The 13,263-nt window shown below is 42.0% G+C and overlaps 1 protein-coding gene across 1 annotated transcript; it reads left to right on the top strand.

Annotated features, from left to right (window-relative positions):
- Positions 1–1,425: 1,425 nt before the first annotated feature.
- LOC311052472 (receptor-interacting serine/threonine-protein kinase 3-like) lies at positions 1,426–11,545 on the top strand (the record flags this gene model as incomplete). Its single annotated transcript, XM_084067432.1, has 5 exons — positions 1,426–1,568; positions 2,230–2,569; positions 10,957–11,102; positions 11,197–11,252; positions 11,529–11,545. 5 exons carry the CDS (start codon positions 1,426–1,428, stop codon positions 11,543–11,545), a joined length of 702 nt encoding a protein of 233 aa, XP_083923558.1.
- Between the last annotated feature and the right edge of the window lie 1,718 nt (positions 11,546–13,263).

The following is a 13,263-nucleotide window of genomic DNA, read 5'->3' as shown; positions in this document are numbered from 1 at the left end:
GACAAATTTCAGACTACCAGGTCTATTTTTGGAATTTTGGTGAATTAATATTGCATTTACATAATTTCGCCAGAGCCATATACAAAAAATGGGATTTTGAGGTAGGTGGGACATTTTGACAACTTTTTATCATAGCTCATCATTTTCAGCACATTTTTTCCAATAAGAAAAACCTGATTAGAAGTATAATTCCGGGGGGTGCATGATACCCCCTTCCAGTGACTAGACTAATATCACTCCCAGACATTCCATCGCGGGCCGGGCCTCCCCGCGAACATGCACGCGCGCACAGCGCGCGTGCATGTGCGTGTACAACACGCATTTTTCGGGTCTAATTCGGGTCTAACTCGGTCTAATTCGGGTCTAATTTGGGTCTAATTCGGTTCTGTTTGACCAATATAAATCAACATTTTTTCCGGTTTAAATATCAGCACAGGCGATTTTTCTGGTGATTTTTTTTTTCTTCTTCATTTTCCTCTAATCTAGCTATAAAATGTTATAAATCCTTTAAAATGCATCGTGTTTATGAGTGCATGATTTCAAAAGTGGGTTCAGGTTCTATGAAATAAGTATTTATAATTATTTTAACATTAATTTTTAATACTTTTTTTATAACACTTTTCAGTAAATCATTCATACTGTATCTTTCTGTATGTGTTTCTGTAAAATTTTTCGGGTCTAATTCGGGTCTAACTCGGTCTAATTCGGGTCTAATTTGGGTCTAATTCGGTTCTGTTTGACCAATATAAATCAACATTTTTTCCGGTTTAAATATCAGCACAGGCGATTTTTCTGGTGATTTTTTTTTTCTTCTTCATTTTCCTCTAATCTAGCTATAAAATGTTATAAATCCTTTAAAATGCATCGTGTTTATGAGTGCATGATTTCAAAAGTGGGTTCAGGTTCTATGAAATAAGTATTTATAATTATTTTAACATTAATTTTTAATACTTTTTTTATAACACTTTTCAGTAAATCATTCATACTGTATCTTTCTGTATTTGGATATAATAGATATCGGTCTGATACTGTATAAAAATAAAATCCCTCCCCCCAAAAAAAAATCAAAAAATATTTTTTATCTTTTTTTTTTTTTCAAAATTATCTCACGGGCCAGATATTATTTCTGGGGGGCCAATTTCGGCCCGCGGGCCGCCTATTGCCGACCCCTATAGCGCGATCTGCTATTTTTGAACAGTCAAAGAAATCTAAAATGACAGAGATGCGTCCCCGGATTGAATGGGTTGACAAAGCATCAGCACTATGCAACCCTTTCGCCAGAGGAAACGTTGTCATTGAACGCTTCATTGTCAGCAGAAAAGTACTGTACGTGTATGTGATTCATTGGTTGCTTCAGTATGGAAATATGTCATATTAATTTGCCTATGCCTTACTGCCCTCTAGATTTGAATCTGTGGTGGAGAGATGGCAGCCCCGGACAGAGAGACAATTGGCGATGAAAGTCTGGAGAACTGGAAAGAGCTGGGCTCAGGGGGCTTTGGATGTGTCTACAAGGCCAGCCACAAGGACTGGGGCTTTGACGTTGCCATCAAGCTGCTTCATGTTGGGTATGATGAATATGATATTTAAAAAAAAACAATTATTACAGGACTTTTATCAGCAACATGGTTGATTCTTTCACACTAATCAATCACATATAATATTCAGTCCTATCAAAGTCAGCCTCACATAACTGGATTCTAACCAGTGGTGAAAAAGTCCTCAAATGTTTTACTTAAGTAAAAGTATCAATACTGCAATATAGAAATACTCTCTTACAAGTATAATGTACTTGAGTAAAAGTACAAAAGTATTGGCATCAAAATGTACTTAAAGTACCAAAAGTAAAAGTACAAAAATGTTTGAAAACAGCCGATCTACAAGCTCACAACGCCTCGCGATGCGACATGTTGTGAGCTTGTAGATCTGCTATTTTCAAATAGCCTAGGTATAGAATAGGGCTGAAGTGGTTAATGTATGTTTTATAACGTAATCATTTATATCTGCAAAGTAACTAGTAACTAAAGTTTTCAAATAATTTAGTGGAGTAAAAGTACAATATTTGCCTCTGAGATGTAATGGAGTAGAAGCAAAAACTATAGAAAATTGAAAATACCCCAGTAAAGTAAAAGTACCAAAAAATGTACTTAAGTACAGTACTTGAGTAAATGTACTTAGTTACTTTACACCACTGATTGTAACTGCTGTCTTTCTCCTCCTAAACTGTAGCTCTGACACCTTGTCCACCGCTCTGGGGCGAGAGGCTCGTCACATGGACGCTGTCGCCCACCAGTTTGTGCCCAAGGTCTATGGGATGTACCAGGGCATTCCCCCTGTCCCTGATCTGGGCTATATCAAGAGGCAGGGTATAGTAATGGAGCTCATGGAGAGAGGCTCCCTGCTGACCCTCCAGAAGGCCCTGTCTGGGCCTGCACCCTGGCCCTTGGCTTTCCGTCTGGCAAACCAGGTGGCCGTGGCCATGAACTTCCTTCACAGCAAGAAGCCACCGGTTGTGCACTCAGACCTGAAACCAGACAATGTACTACTGGATGCCAACTTAGTTGTCAAGGTATGCACACACACACACACACACACACACACACACACACACACACACACACACACACACACACACACACACACACACACACACACACACACACACACACACACACACACACACACGCATGCACCCACGCACAGACACACACACACACGCGTGCGCATGTGCGTGGGTGCGCACGCCCACGTGTGTATCCATTCAGGTCCCTTTTGAATTGATTCATATCAATAAAGAAAATTGGCAAAAGCAGGAAAAAATCTAGAGGTCAAAAAGACCTATTCTATGTTTCCTGGAACCTCTTTCTGAATTACTTGAAAAATATGAATATTCCCCCCAATCAATAGAATGATAGGGTTCCTTGTTTACTGAGGGCTAAACATGTCTCTATCTTTCCCCCCTTTGAACGATCTTTGAAATACCTTTTTGTATTATAATATCTGTATCTGTTACTGTGGGAGCTTATATTTAGGGCATACAGTATACAGGTTTCTATGGTTGGCAAGCTAGAAACACATAGACCATGAGCTTAAAGGAGAGTTTCGCCCTAGGAGTTTCCTAACCTTTATTTGAGGTTGTTATCTTGTCTTAAGTGTGGTCCGGGACCCCCAGTTCATAACGAGCGATGTTGTGATTTTGGGGACCCCGCCCCCCGCAGCTCAGAACGGGAGTTTTTATTTATTGTCGCTCAAAAATAGTTATTTCTTGTATATATCTGTATTGTGTGGTCCGTCTGATATCGCTAGAATGCTATTGCTACACGGGCGCCGCCATTATTGTTTACAAATCTGTTTTACTGTAATCACGTTTGAAATCTCATCTCGCGATACTTCCCCCGCCATTGGTCCGGACGGAAGGTGGAAGTATCGCGAGACGAGATTTCAAACGTGATTTCAGTAAAACAGATTTGTAAACAGTAATGGCGGCGCCCGTGTAGCTATAGCATAGCACCGACATCAGACGGACCACACACTACAGATATATATACATGAACTGTAATTATGTGTACTGTGACTGATTAATGTGACTATCTCTCTGTTTACATATTGTTGTGAATATGATAATTAGGTTACTCCCCATTATATTATTATTATTATTATTATTATTATTATTATTATTATTATTTATTCAATTGTTTTCTCGCTGACACCTCTGATTATGATTAGGGTTGTCCGATATTGGCTTTTTTTTACCGATAACCGATATACCGATATTGTCCAACTCTTAATTACCGATACCGATATCAACCGATACCGATATATGCGGGGATTATTGTGATTAGGGTAAGCTCAAATTTCATATCACACACACCATATACAGTAAGAACTCCTGTAACTGATTTATAAAGTTTTTTTCAAAAACCGATACCGATATTTTCCCGATATCAATTTTTATGCTAATATCGGCCGATAATATCGGGAGGCCGATAATATCGGACATCCCTAATTATGATGATGACTATTATTATTATTATTACTATGCTTTATTATATCTATCATGTAAAGCCGCGACCACATTTGTGTAAAATGCTGATTCTGAAAAACAATTAAAAATATAGCTGCAAGCAGCGATAATACAGGGCCAGACATGGAAACTGGAGAGAGAGAGAGAGAGAGAGAGAGAGAGAGAGAGAGAGAGAGAGAGAGAGAGAGAGAGAGAGAGGGAGAGAGAGAGAGAGAGAGAGTAATGGAAACTGGAGAGAGAGAGAGGGAGAGAGACATGGAAACTGGAGAGAGAGAGCGAGAGAGAGAGAGAGAGAGAGAGAGAGAGAGAGAGAGAGAGAGAGAGAGAGAGAGAGAGAGAGAGAGAGAGAGAGAGAGAGAGAGAGAGACATGGATACTGGAGAGAGAGAGAGAGAGAGAGAGAGATTTTTGACTTAAATACTTAGAAAGAACAAAAAAGAAAGAAACACAGAAACACAACCAGGCTCCAACCTCAGATCAAAAAGAGAAGAGCAGTTCATCAGTATCTTCCACTGTACACAACACTCCCCCTAATGCCCACTTTCTGCAGAAAGCCTCCAGATTGTCCACCACTTTATAGTATGAATGTTCTATCCTGAGGCGTGCTTTTAACAGTCCAGTCATTATGAGCACCGGGTCCACACAGCCCACATCCTGAGCCCGATTCCTACGGCTCAGCCAGATGGCCAACTTTGCAGTTGCAGACATAACATTTATCAGTGTGTGAACACCTTTTTTTGTCACTGAGTACTTTGGCCCGAAAATAAAAAGCTGAGAAGAGAAGACCTCCCCCAACCCCGTAAACCAACCCCTCAGTAAGTCAAACACCCCTAATAACCTGGGACACTGAACAAATAAATGAAAAAGGGTTTCCGTCTGGGAACAGAAGAGACAACCCTCCCCTTGATTAGGATCAATGTGTGCCTTGTGTCTGTTCGTGGCTATCGCCCCATGTACTATCCTCCACTGGAGGTCAGCCGACCGCTCAGAAGAAGTTCACTAAGGCCCGCTGGATGTCCTCAATCAGGCCTCTCGGTGGAGGTAAGACACTGAGTCTGTGCCACAGCATCGAGGCGACCAAGTTGTTTGCTACCAGGACTCGACCCCTATACGACAGCTGGGGTAGCAACCATTTCCAGGAAGACAACCTGGCGCACACCTTCTCCATCACCCCCCCCCCCCCAATTTTGCCTCTGATACTCTTCCGTTCCCAGAAAAACACCCAACACCTTCATCCCTCTTGTCTCCCACTGCATTCCTATGGGCAGCCTAGGTGCTGTCCCGCCTCCCCACTGACCCACTTGCAAAGCCTCACTTTTCTCCCAATTTACCCTTGCAGAGGAGGCCTTCTCATAGATAGCCAGGCTATCCTGCAGGGCTGCTACATCTCGCTGGTCAGTTATGAACACATTCAGGTCATCTGCGTAGGCCGAAACAATGAGAGGGGGATGTTGAGTCCCTGGTAGTGTAAACCCACTGAGCCGACTCCTCAGCCTGCATAACAGGGGTTCAAAAATTAAACTATACAACTGACCTGAGATGGGGCAGCCCTGCCTTATTCCCCTCTGTACTGGGATTGGTCTGCTCAACCCTCCCCCTACCTTAACCAGACACTCTGCTCCACTGTATAACAGCCCCGCCCAAGACATAAAACCATCCCCAAACCCAAAGGCCTTCAGTGTGGAAAACAAGTACCCATGGTCCACTCTGTCAAAAGCTTTCTGTTGATCAAGGGAGAGAATACCAGTGTCCAGCTTGTACAGTTTACACAGGTCTAGCATATCGCGAATGAGATACAAATTGTCCATAATTGTTCTACCCTGTACACAGTATGTTTGATCCACATGAATGATCATATCAAGGCAGTGTGTGAGTCTGTTTGACAGTGCTCTGGAAAGAATTTTGTAATCCGTGCATAGAAGGGCCACGGGCCTCCAGTTTAAGTCTCCTTTTTTTGGAAGCAGGGAGAGAACTGCCCTCCTACAGGATGCTGGCATCGCCCCTGTGTCCAAGCATTCCACAAGAACAGAGTGCAAGTCGGATCCGACAGTATTCCAAAAATGCTTAAAAAAGTCTGCCGTCAGCCCGTCTAGCCCTGGAGCTCTCCCAGAAGCCATCTGCCCCACTGCTTCAGTCAGCTCCTCCAAACTGAGCTCCTCGTCCAAGAATGTTTTCTCCCCTGGGCTGAGTTGAGGGAGCTCATCCAGCAGCTCGGCCGTACAGTCTGGGTCACACTCCTCTGCTTCAAAGAGTTCAGAATAAAAGGAGACAGCATGACCCCGCATCTCCTTTGGGTCCGTTGTCACCCTGCCATCAGGGAGCTTTAGAGAAGTCATTAGTTTGCTCTTTGCGACCGTCTTCTCCAAGTTGAAGAAGTAGGCGCTGGGAGCGTCCATGTCTTTGATGTTAAGGAAGCGTGATCTAACCAGGGCTCCTTTCACCCTCTCCTGCATAAAAGTCTTTAGCTCCAGTCTCTTCGCCTGCAGCAGACCGTCAGCAGCAGCAGAGTCTGGATTGGTGTTGATTTCATTCTCGATTTTTCTTATGCTGTCCTCTAGCTGCTGAACGGCTGCCTTAATGCTTGCAGTGGAGTGTGCCGTGTACTGCTGGCACAAAACGCGTAGCTGAGCCTTGCCAACCTCCCACCACTGCCTCAAAGAGTTGAAATTATTTTTCCTGCTCTGCCACACTATCCAAAACTGTTCAAAACTCTCACAGAATATGCTGTCCTGTAACAGCTTATTATTAAGATGCCAGTAGGACTGGATTTTCTGCCCCGGAGAAAGAGTAACATCTATAGCTATAAGGTGGTGGTCAGTGAAACCCACAGGTGTGATTGAACTAGTAATTAGGCTGGATGCAAGTGTCTGGGAGATATAAAGTCTATCCAGCCTGGCTGCACTCACCCTACCACTGCTCACCTTAACCCATGTGTACTGCCTAGCACTAGGGTGCTTTAGTCGCCATGCATCCACTATGTCTAGTTGGGTGACTATTCTGCCCAGGGTTCCGGATGACTGGGGGTGTGGCTCCTCGCTATTCCTGTCCTTGATAAAATCCTCTGTCGAGTTCCAGTCTCCTCCAATGATGAGCTGCTCATGGCTGTACTTCATCAGCTCATTTCTCAGGGTGCTGAACAAAACTAGCCTGTCAGCTCCCCGATTATGTGCATAAATATTTACAAAACAATAAATATAGCCCTCAATCTCCACCCTTACAATAAGGCACCTCCCCTTGACTAGCTCTACAGTGGATAAAATGTTGGGGTTGCATCTCTTGTTGAAGAGCAAAGCCACCCCCCCACTTAGATTAGTGCCATGGCTGAGTTTGCACTGCCCCTCCCACCACATCCCCCACTCTACTTCATTTTCTGGGTCACTGTGTGTTTCCTGCAAAAACAAAATGTCTATATTTTTTTTGTTTTACCACCTCTGTAACTAGAGCCCTCTTACTCCTGTCTCTCCCACCATTAATGTTCAAAGATCCTATCCTAAGCCTCTGCATTGGGAAAAGAGAGCAGAGAAGGAGACATACATAGAAAACAGCCATTATAGAAGAACAGTATGAAAGCACCTTGTGAAACATGATCATCATTGTTTCTTTCCTTTCTTCTTTCTACCTTTTTTAGAAATTTTTCTTAAGTTTCCAATGTGTTTTCTAAGGCGATAACGTTTTTTCTCCTCAAGTTCATCAAACCCCACAATTTTCTGTAGAACGACAGCAGTCTTAATACATTTCTCAGTGTCCGGAAAGTAATCTATTACTTTAACCGACTGCCCAAAAGTGTCATCCAAGAAGTCATTGATTTCCTTTAATGTATAGAGGTCTGTACTACCAGAGTGTGAGCTCCCAGCAAGTGAGGCCAAATCAGATTCATCAGAATCATACTGGCTCTCCATCTCATCATCAACTGTTACCTGGCTATTAGGAACATTCTCTGTGTTCTCTTCATTGATCCCTGTCCCAACCTGTGCTGAGCTGCTCATTACAGCCTGCTCACTCACATGTGTGACTGGTTCCTCCCTCCGCTCTGACACCACAGACTGGGCCCCCGGAGCTGCTGGATTCACAGCCTGTGCCACTGGATCCACAGACTGTACTGCTGAATCTACAGTCTGTGCTGCAGGCTGTACTGCTGAAAACACAGTCTGTGCTGCAGACTGTGCTGCTGAATCTACAGTCTGTGCTACTGCAGCCACAGGCTGAGCAGTTAAAACCCCAGCCCCGTGCACTGTGGGCCCAGACGTCGATGCCCTCTGATCAGCTGACTGCCCCGCCCCCTCCTCCTCATGGCTACTGTCGGAGCGCTTGGTTTGAGCGTTTGCGCTAGTGCCTTTATGAGGACATGCATAACGTTTATGGCCAACATCACCACAATCAAAACATTTCATTTGTCCTGCGCTAGCATACACCATGTAAGAACCCTCGCCATCTTTAACTCTAAATGAAACATCTAGTGTCTGTGATGGAGAATCCAGAAACATAAACACTTGTCTCCTCAAAGACTGCACGTGTTTAAGTCTCAAATCTTTGCAGCCCAGGCCAACCATTTTAAATCCGCTCGCAAATTTACCAAACCTCCGCAATTCAGGCTCTAACTGGGAGTTTTCAATGAATGGTGGAACACCAGAGATAGTAATGCGGACAGAAGGCACTGCCAGCGGGGACACAATAGTAAAAATGTCCCAATAACAACACCTCTCTCTATCATATTACTGACATGTCTCTCCTCCGTCATGAACACAACCACTGCTTTGTTCATCCTGGAGGCAAACAATAAATTGTCATGCCCGATCTCCTCTCCAACACACAACAAAACTTCCTCCACCGACACGCTGGCCTCCGTAGGAACAATACGGACCCCGTGTCGGATCGACAGAGCTGGCGTTTCCTCGGGGGAGGACGCCATCTCCCCGAAGTTTAACGCCAATCCTTCGCTCCTTCTTAATCCAGCACAACAATTAAATAATGTCTCTCTTACCTGATCATGCGAGATAGATGTGAAAAAGAAGAAAGTAGAATCCACAGAAACCAAACTTTTCCCAACTCACGCACCCACACACACACTCATCCGCACCACCGACGGTGGAGAGAGAGAGAGAGAGAGAGAGAGAGAGAGAGACATGGATACTGGAGAGAGAGAGATAGAGAGACATGGAAACTGGAGAGAGAGAGAGAGAGAGAGAGAGAGAGAGAGAGAAATGGATACTGGAGAGAGAGAGAGAGAGAGAGAGAGACATGGAAACTGGAGAGAGAGAGAGAGAGAGAGAGAAACGGAATAGATTGGAGAGAGACATGGAAACGGAATAGATTGGAGAGAGAGAGAGAGAGACACATGGAAACGGAATAGATTGATGAGAGAGAGAGATGGAAACAGAATGGATTGATTGGACATCTCAACCTATTGCCATTAACAGGAATCGAACTCTCAACCTTCGGACTAATAGGCTGCAACACTACCTATAGTGCTATAGCTTTGTCCAGGCTGATTTTGTCTGTTGAAGATCATAAACTCTTGCCTTCTGTCATGAACCAAGCCAACACTAAGATCACTCGTTCACAAACCATTTACCAATAGAGAAATTGTACGTCTCCTCGCAACCGAAAACAGTGAAAGCAGCCGATCTACAAGCTCAGAAACACGTTGCTATCTGAAAAGTTTTGAGATTGTAGATCGGCTATTTTCAGAATTAAGTATGTCATACATTGAAAAAACGTACTCTCAAATAAGCATTTCAGGTTATCTTTACCATTTGCACATGTATTCATACAGTCATGTTGTTTGCAATTCAACTTAAATGAAGTCTGCATCAAGTGAGGCTTGAACTGGCGACCTTGAGATTGTGAGGCACTTATTTAAGGGAGACGCCATTGGACCAACAGACAAGGAACTGTGAAAAAGGAGATCACACAGATGATACAGTTTCACGCAAATAGCTGAAAAATCCTGGGTTTAAGTGTTTTTCAAACTGTTCAAAATTGCGGACAATCTAAGGGCGGAGATTACTGGTCAAAGCGATAGATGTGTTCCTCATGAGTCAAGGCACAAGTGTAAGCAAGTTTCACGACTTTTGTGCGCTAAATTGGGGAGCTAAATTGCTATAGCGCCCCTTTGGCCAATTGGAGTAAGATTGGTTTCAGTGATATTTGGAATGACCCTCAACCTTTCTGCAACGTTTCAAAGAAATGTGAGTCTGCATGTGTGTGTTAGGGGCAGATGAATAATTTTCATAAAACTGCAATAGTTAAAATCTATCTCCTCCTGGGATTTTTGAGTAATCTGCACAAAACTTTTTACACATGAACTTTGGACCTATGCCGACTCAACGATGCAGCGGATTTTCCATAAATGAAAAAATGCAGAAGTTAGGAGCCAATGACTGTTTTTCATATAATTCAAAATGGTGGGAGATCTAAAGGTCAGAGGTCAAAAGTCAGACTGGAAAGTTGTTCAGCATGAGGAGACGCATATGTGTATTGAAGTTTCATGGCTGTAGGTCAAATAGGGCATGAGTTGTACCTGTTCAAAGTTGGCATTTTCAATTGAGTGCTATAGCGCCACCTTTGGACGAAAGATTGTGAGAATTATTTTTTGATCGTTTTTCATGACCATCTACCATATGGCCGAGTTTCGTAAAAAGCGTATGCACGGTTCAGCCAGAACTGCGAAAAGTGGCAGAAGAAGAAGAAGTGACAGAATACTGCCAATAACAAAACAGGTCCAGAGCTGAGCTCTGGCCCCGTAACAATATTTTTTTTAAATTAATTGAGCGCCCACTTTGCTCTATCAATTAACAACGTAACCTCAAGGTTTTGGTTCAGATTTCAGACCATGATGCATATTGCCATGCCATGTGTCCTCACTGCTCTTCACTGGGCTTAAATCAAAGCAGGAAGGCCTAAAATGCTCTTTTATCCTCTTTCTTTTAATAGTTAGCCGATTTTGGCCTCTCTATGGTGTCCACCAGTGTTTTGAATACCAGCAACAAAGGTGAAGAAGGAGGCACTCTGTTCTACACTGCCCCAGAGGCCTTTGAACAGGACGACTACCGTCCTGTCCGCTCTTATGATGTTTACAGGTAAACTCTTGAAGGAATGCTGTTGATATAGTCATTACATTTATTCATTATGTGAAAACAGTTTCAAACCTTTTTTTAACATATTTTTATTTAGTTACGGCATACTCCTCTGGACCCTTCTCACTGGAAATTGGGAGCCCTATCCAGCAGGTAAATGGTCCACTATTTCATGTCAATGTATACAGCAGCACACATACAGTAAGTATGAAATGAATGTATACAGCAGCACATACATTAAGTATGAAATGAATGGAGTTAAGTCCAGTGGTTGTAGAAAAAGGAATTTCACTTACATTACATTACATTACATTACATTACATTACATTACATTACATTACAGTCATTTACAATCAACATGCTTGATTTGTGATATTTAGTAATGAGCCTCAACTATCTGTTTTTATTTGTCATATTTGCTGTGTAAAGCAATGTGTAAACTTTGAGAAAAGTGCTAAACAAATACATTTATTATTATTATTATTAATACCACTATGTACATAACAACCACTATGTACTCATTCATAACTATGTATTCACATTTTGAACCTTACGCACGCATGTACGTGCACACGCACAGTCGCACACATATACAAATATCTGTTCTGTATTTGTTGTAGGGGTGAATCGTAATGTGCTGATATTCAGCATAACTTTTAAGGGAGACAGACCTGATCTTCACAAAATTGATCAGAGCAAAGCAGATGGATTAAAAGAGCTGGTTGACCTCATGGAGAGATGCTGGGACACGGATCCCGCTAAGAGGCCCACATTCAAAGGTGAATTGACATTCTTACACAGATATAACGTTTTTAGGGAAAGTCATGAAATGGGAGCACACTACGAGCTCCCTGCTCAATGTTAATTGACTTCAAACACTTCAATAATGTGTCCAAAATATATTTCTGTCATGTTTTGTACATTTAAAAACTTCAAATATACTGTATGATATAAACACAAACAAGTTTTTGGTAGAAAAGAAAGACAGTTTCAGATTCTCTGAGATTGCCATGCCGGTACTTTTTGTAGCTGAAAGGATTCAAGTGGGATGATGTTTTATCTAAAATACTTTGTCAATATGATTTATACAGTAGTATCCAAATTGTACTAAACTGATTTAAAAAATGTCATACATGTAATTCATGTGAAAGAATTAGACCTAGTGTATATCTTGTTATGTACGCACAACATTCACGCTGGTACAGAGGTACATCATTCTGCTCATTTACATTGTCAAATGACTAAATATCTTTGTCCTGTCATATGATGGTTTCAGAATGCACTGAAGTGACAGGTCGTGTTTTTTCAAAGCATCAGAAGGGAATCAGAGCTGCTGTCGATGAAACCTTGACAAAGTTGGTAGGTACACATTTTTCTAGCTGCGTTTTCAAACTCAGAACAACTTTTAGTAGTTTATTGATGGAAGCCCACTATAACATTTTATGAAAAAGGCCTTACTTGTGACTTTATGATTTTTAACTGTACATCTCAGAAACACTTGTATAGTTTTTCTTGACAACATCTTGACACAAGTTGGAAGTGTGAGTTATGAAGTTAAAATTGTGATAAAGAAACTCAGGCTTTATCAGTTTATTCATTGTTGGAAATGTGTTTCTGTACTTGTGTCCTTAAATGTAATCAGTACTCTAATATGTGTGTAATGCCATTACTCCAGGACTCTGTGAACAGACAGGAGGAGTGTGTACAACCACCAGGTACGTAAACTATCTATTTAACTCCCATCCAAAGTTCCTGTAAACATCACAGAACACTATGGGCTCATAATAGGAATGGGATGGCTATTCCACAATCCATGATGTGATTCTTTACTTTAGTTTGTGTATAATGACTAAATTAATTCACATTGCTTAACCCATTCAATCCTGGAACGATCTGTCATTTTAGATTTATTTGGCTATTCCAAAATAGCAGATCTACAAGCTCATAGCGCGGCACCGAGTGCCGCGCTATGAGCTTGTAGATCTGCTACTTTTGAAAAATCGTGAACATTTGTGGAAATATATATATTTTTAAAGCAAACATTTGTAAAATATTTAGTTCCAGGGACCCCCCGGAAACAAATATTTGAATTACAAGATGTATATTCAAAGATTTGCTCAAATTTTCAAGATTAAAAAAAAAAAATAGCATATCTACAAGCTCA

This window comes from Gymnoscopelus microlampas (assembly GCF_963454915.1).
Source record: "Gymnoscopelus microlampas genome assembly, chromosome: 9".
NCBI classification, from domain to species: domain Eukaryota; kingdom Metazoa; phylum Chordata; class Actinopteri; order Myctophiformes; family Myctophidae; genus Gymnoscopelus; species Gymnoscopelus microlampas.
The sequence above is the reverse complement of the archived record's forward strand: the minus strand, read 5'-3'. Positions and strand labels throughout refer to the sequence as shown.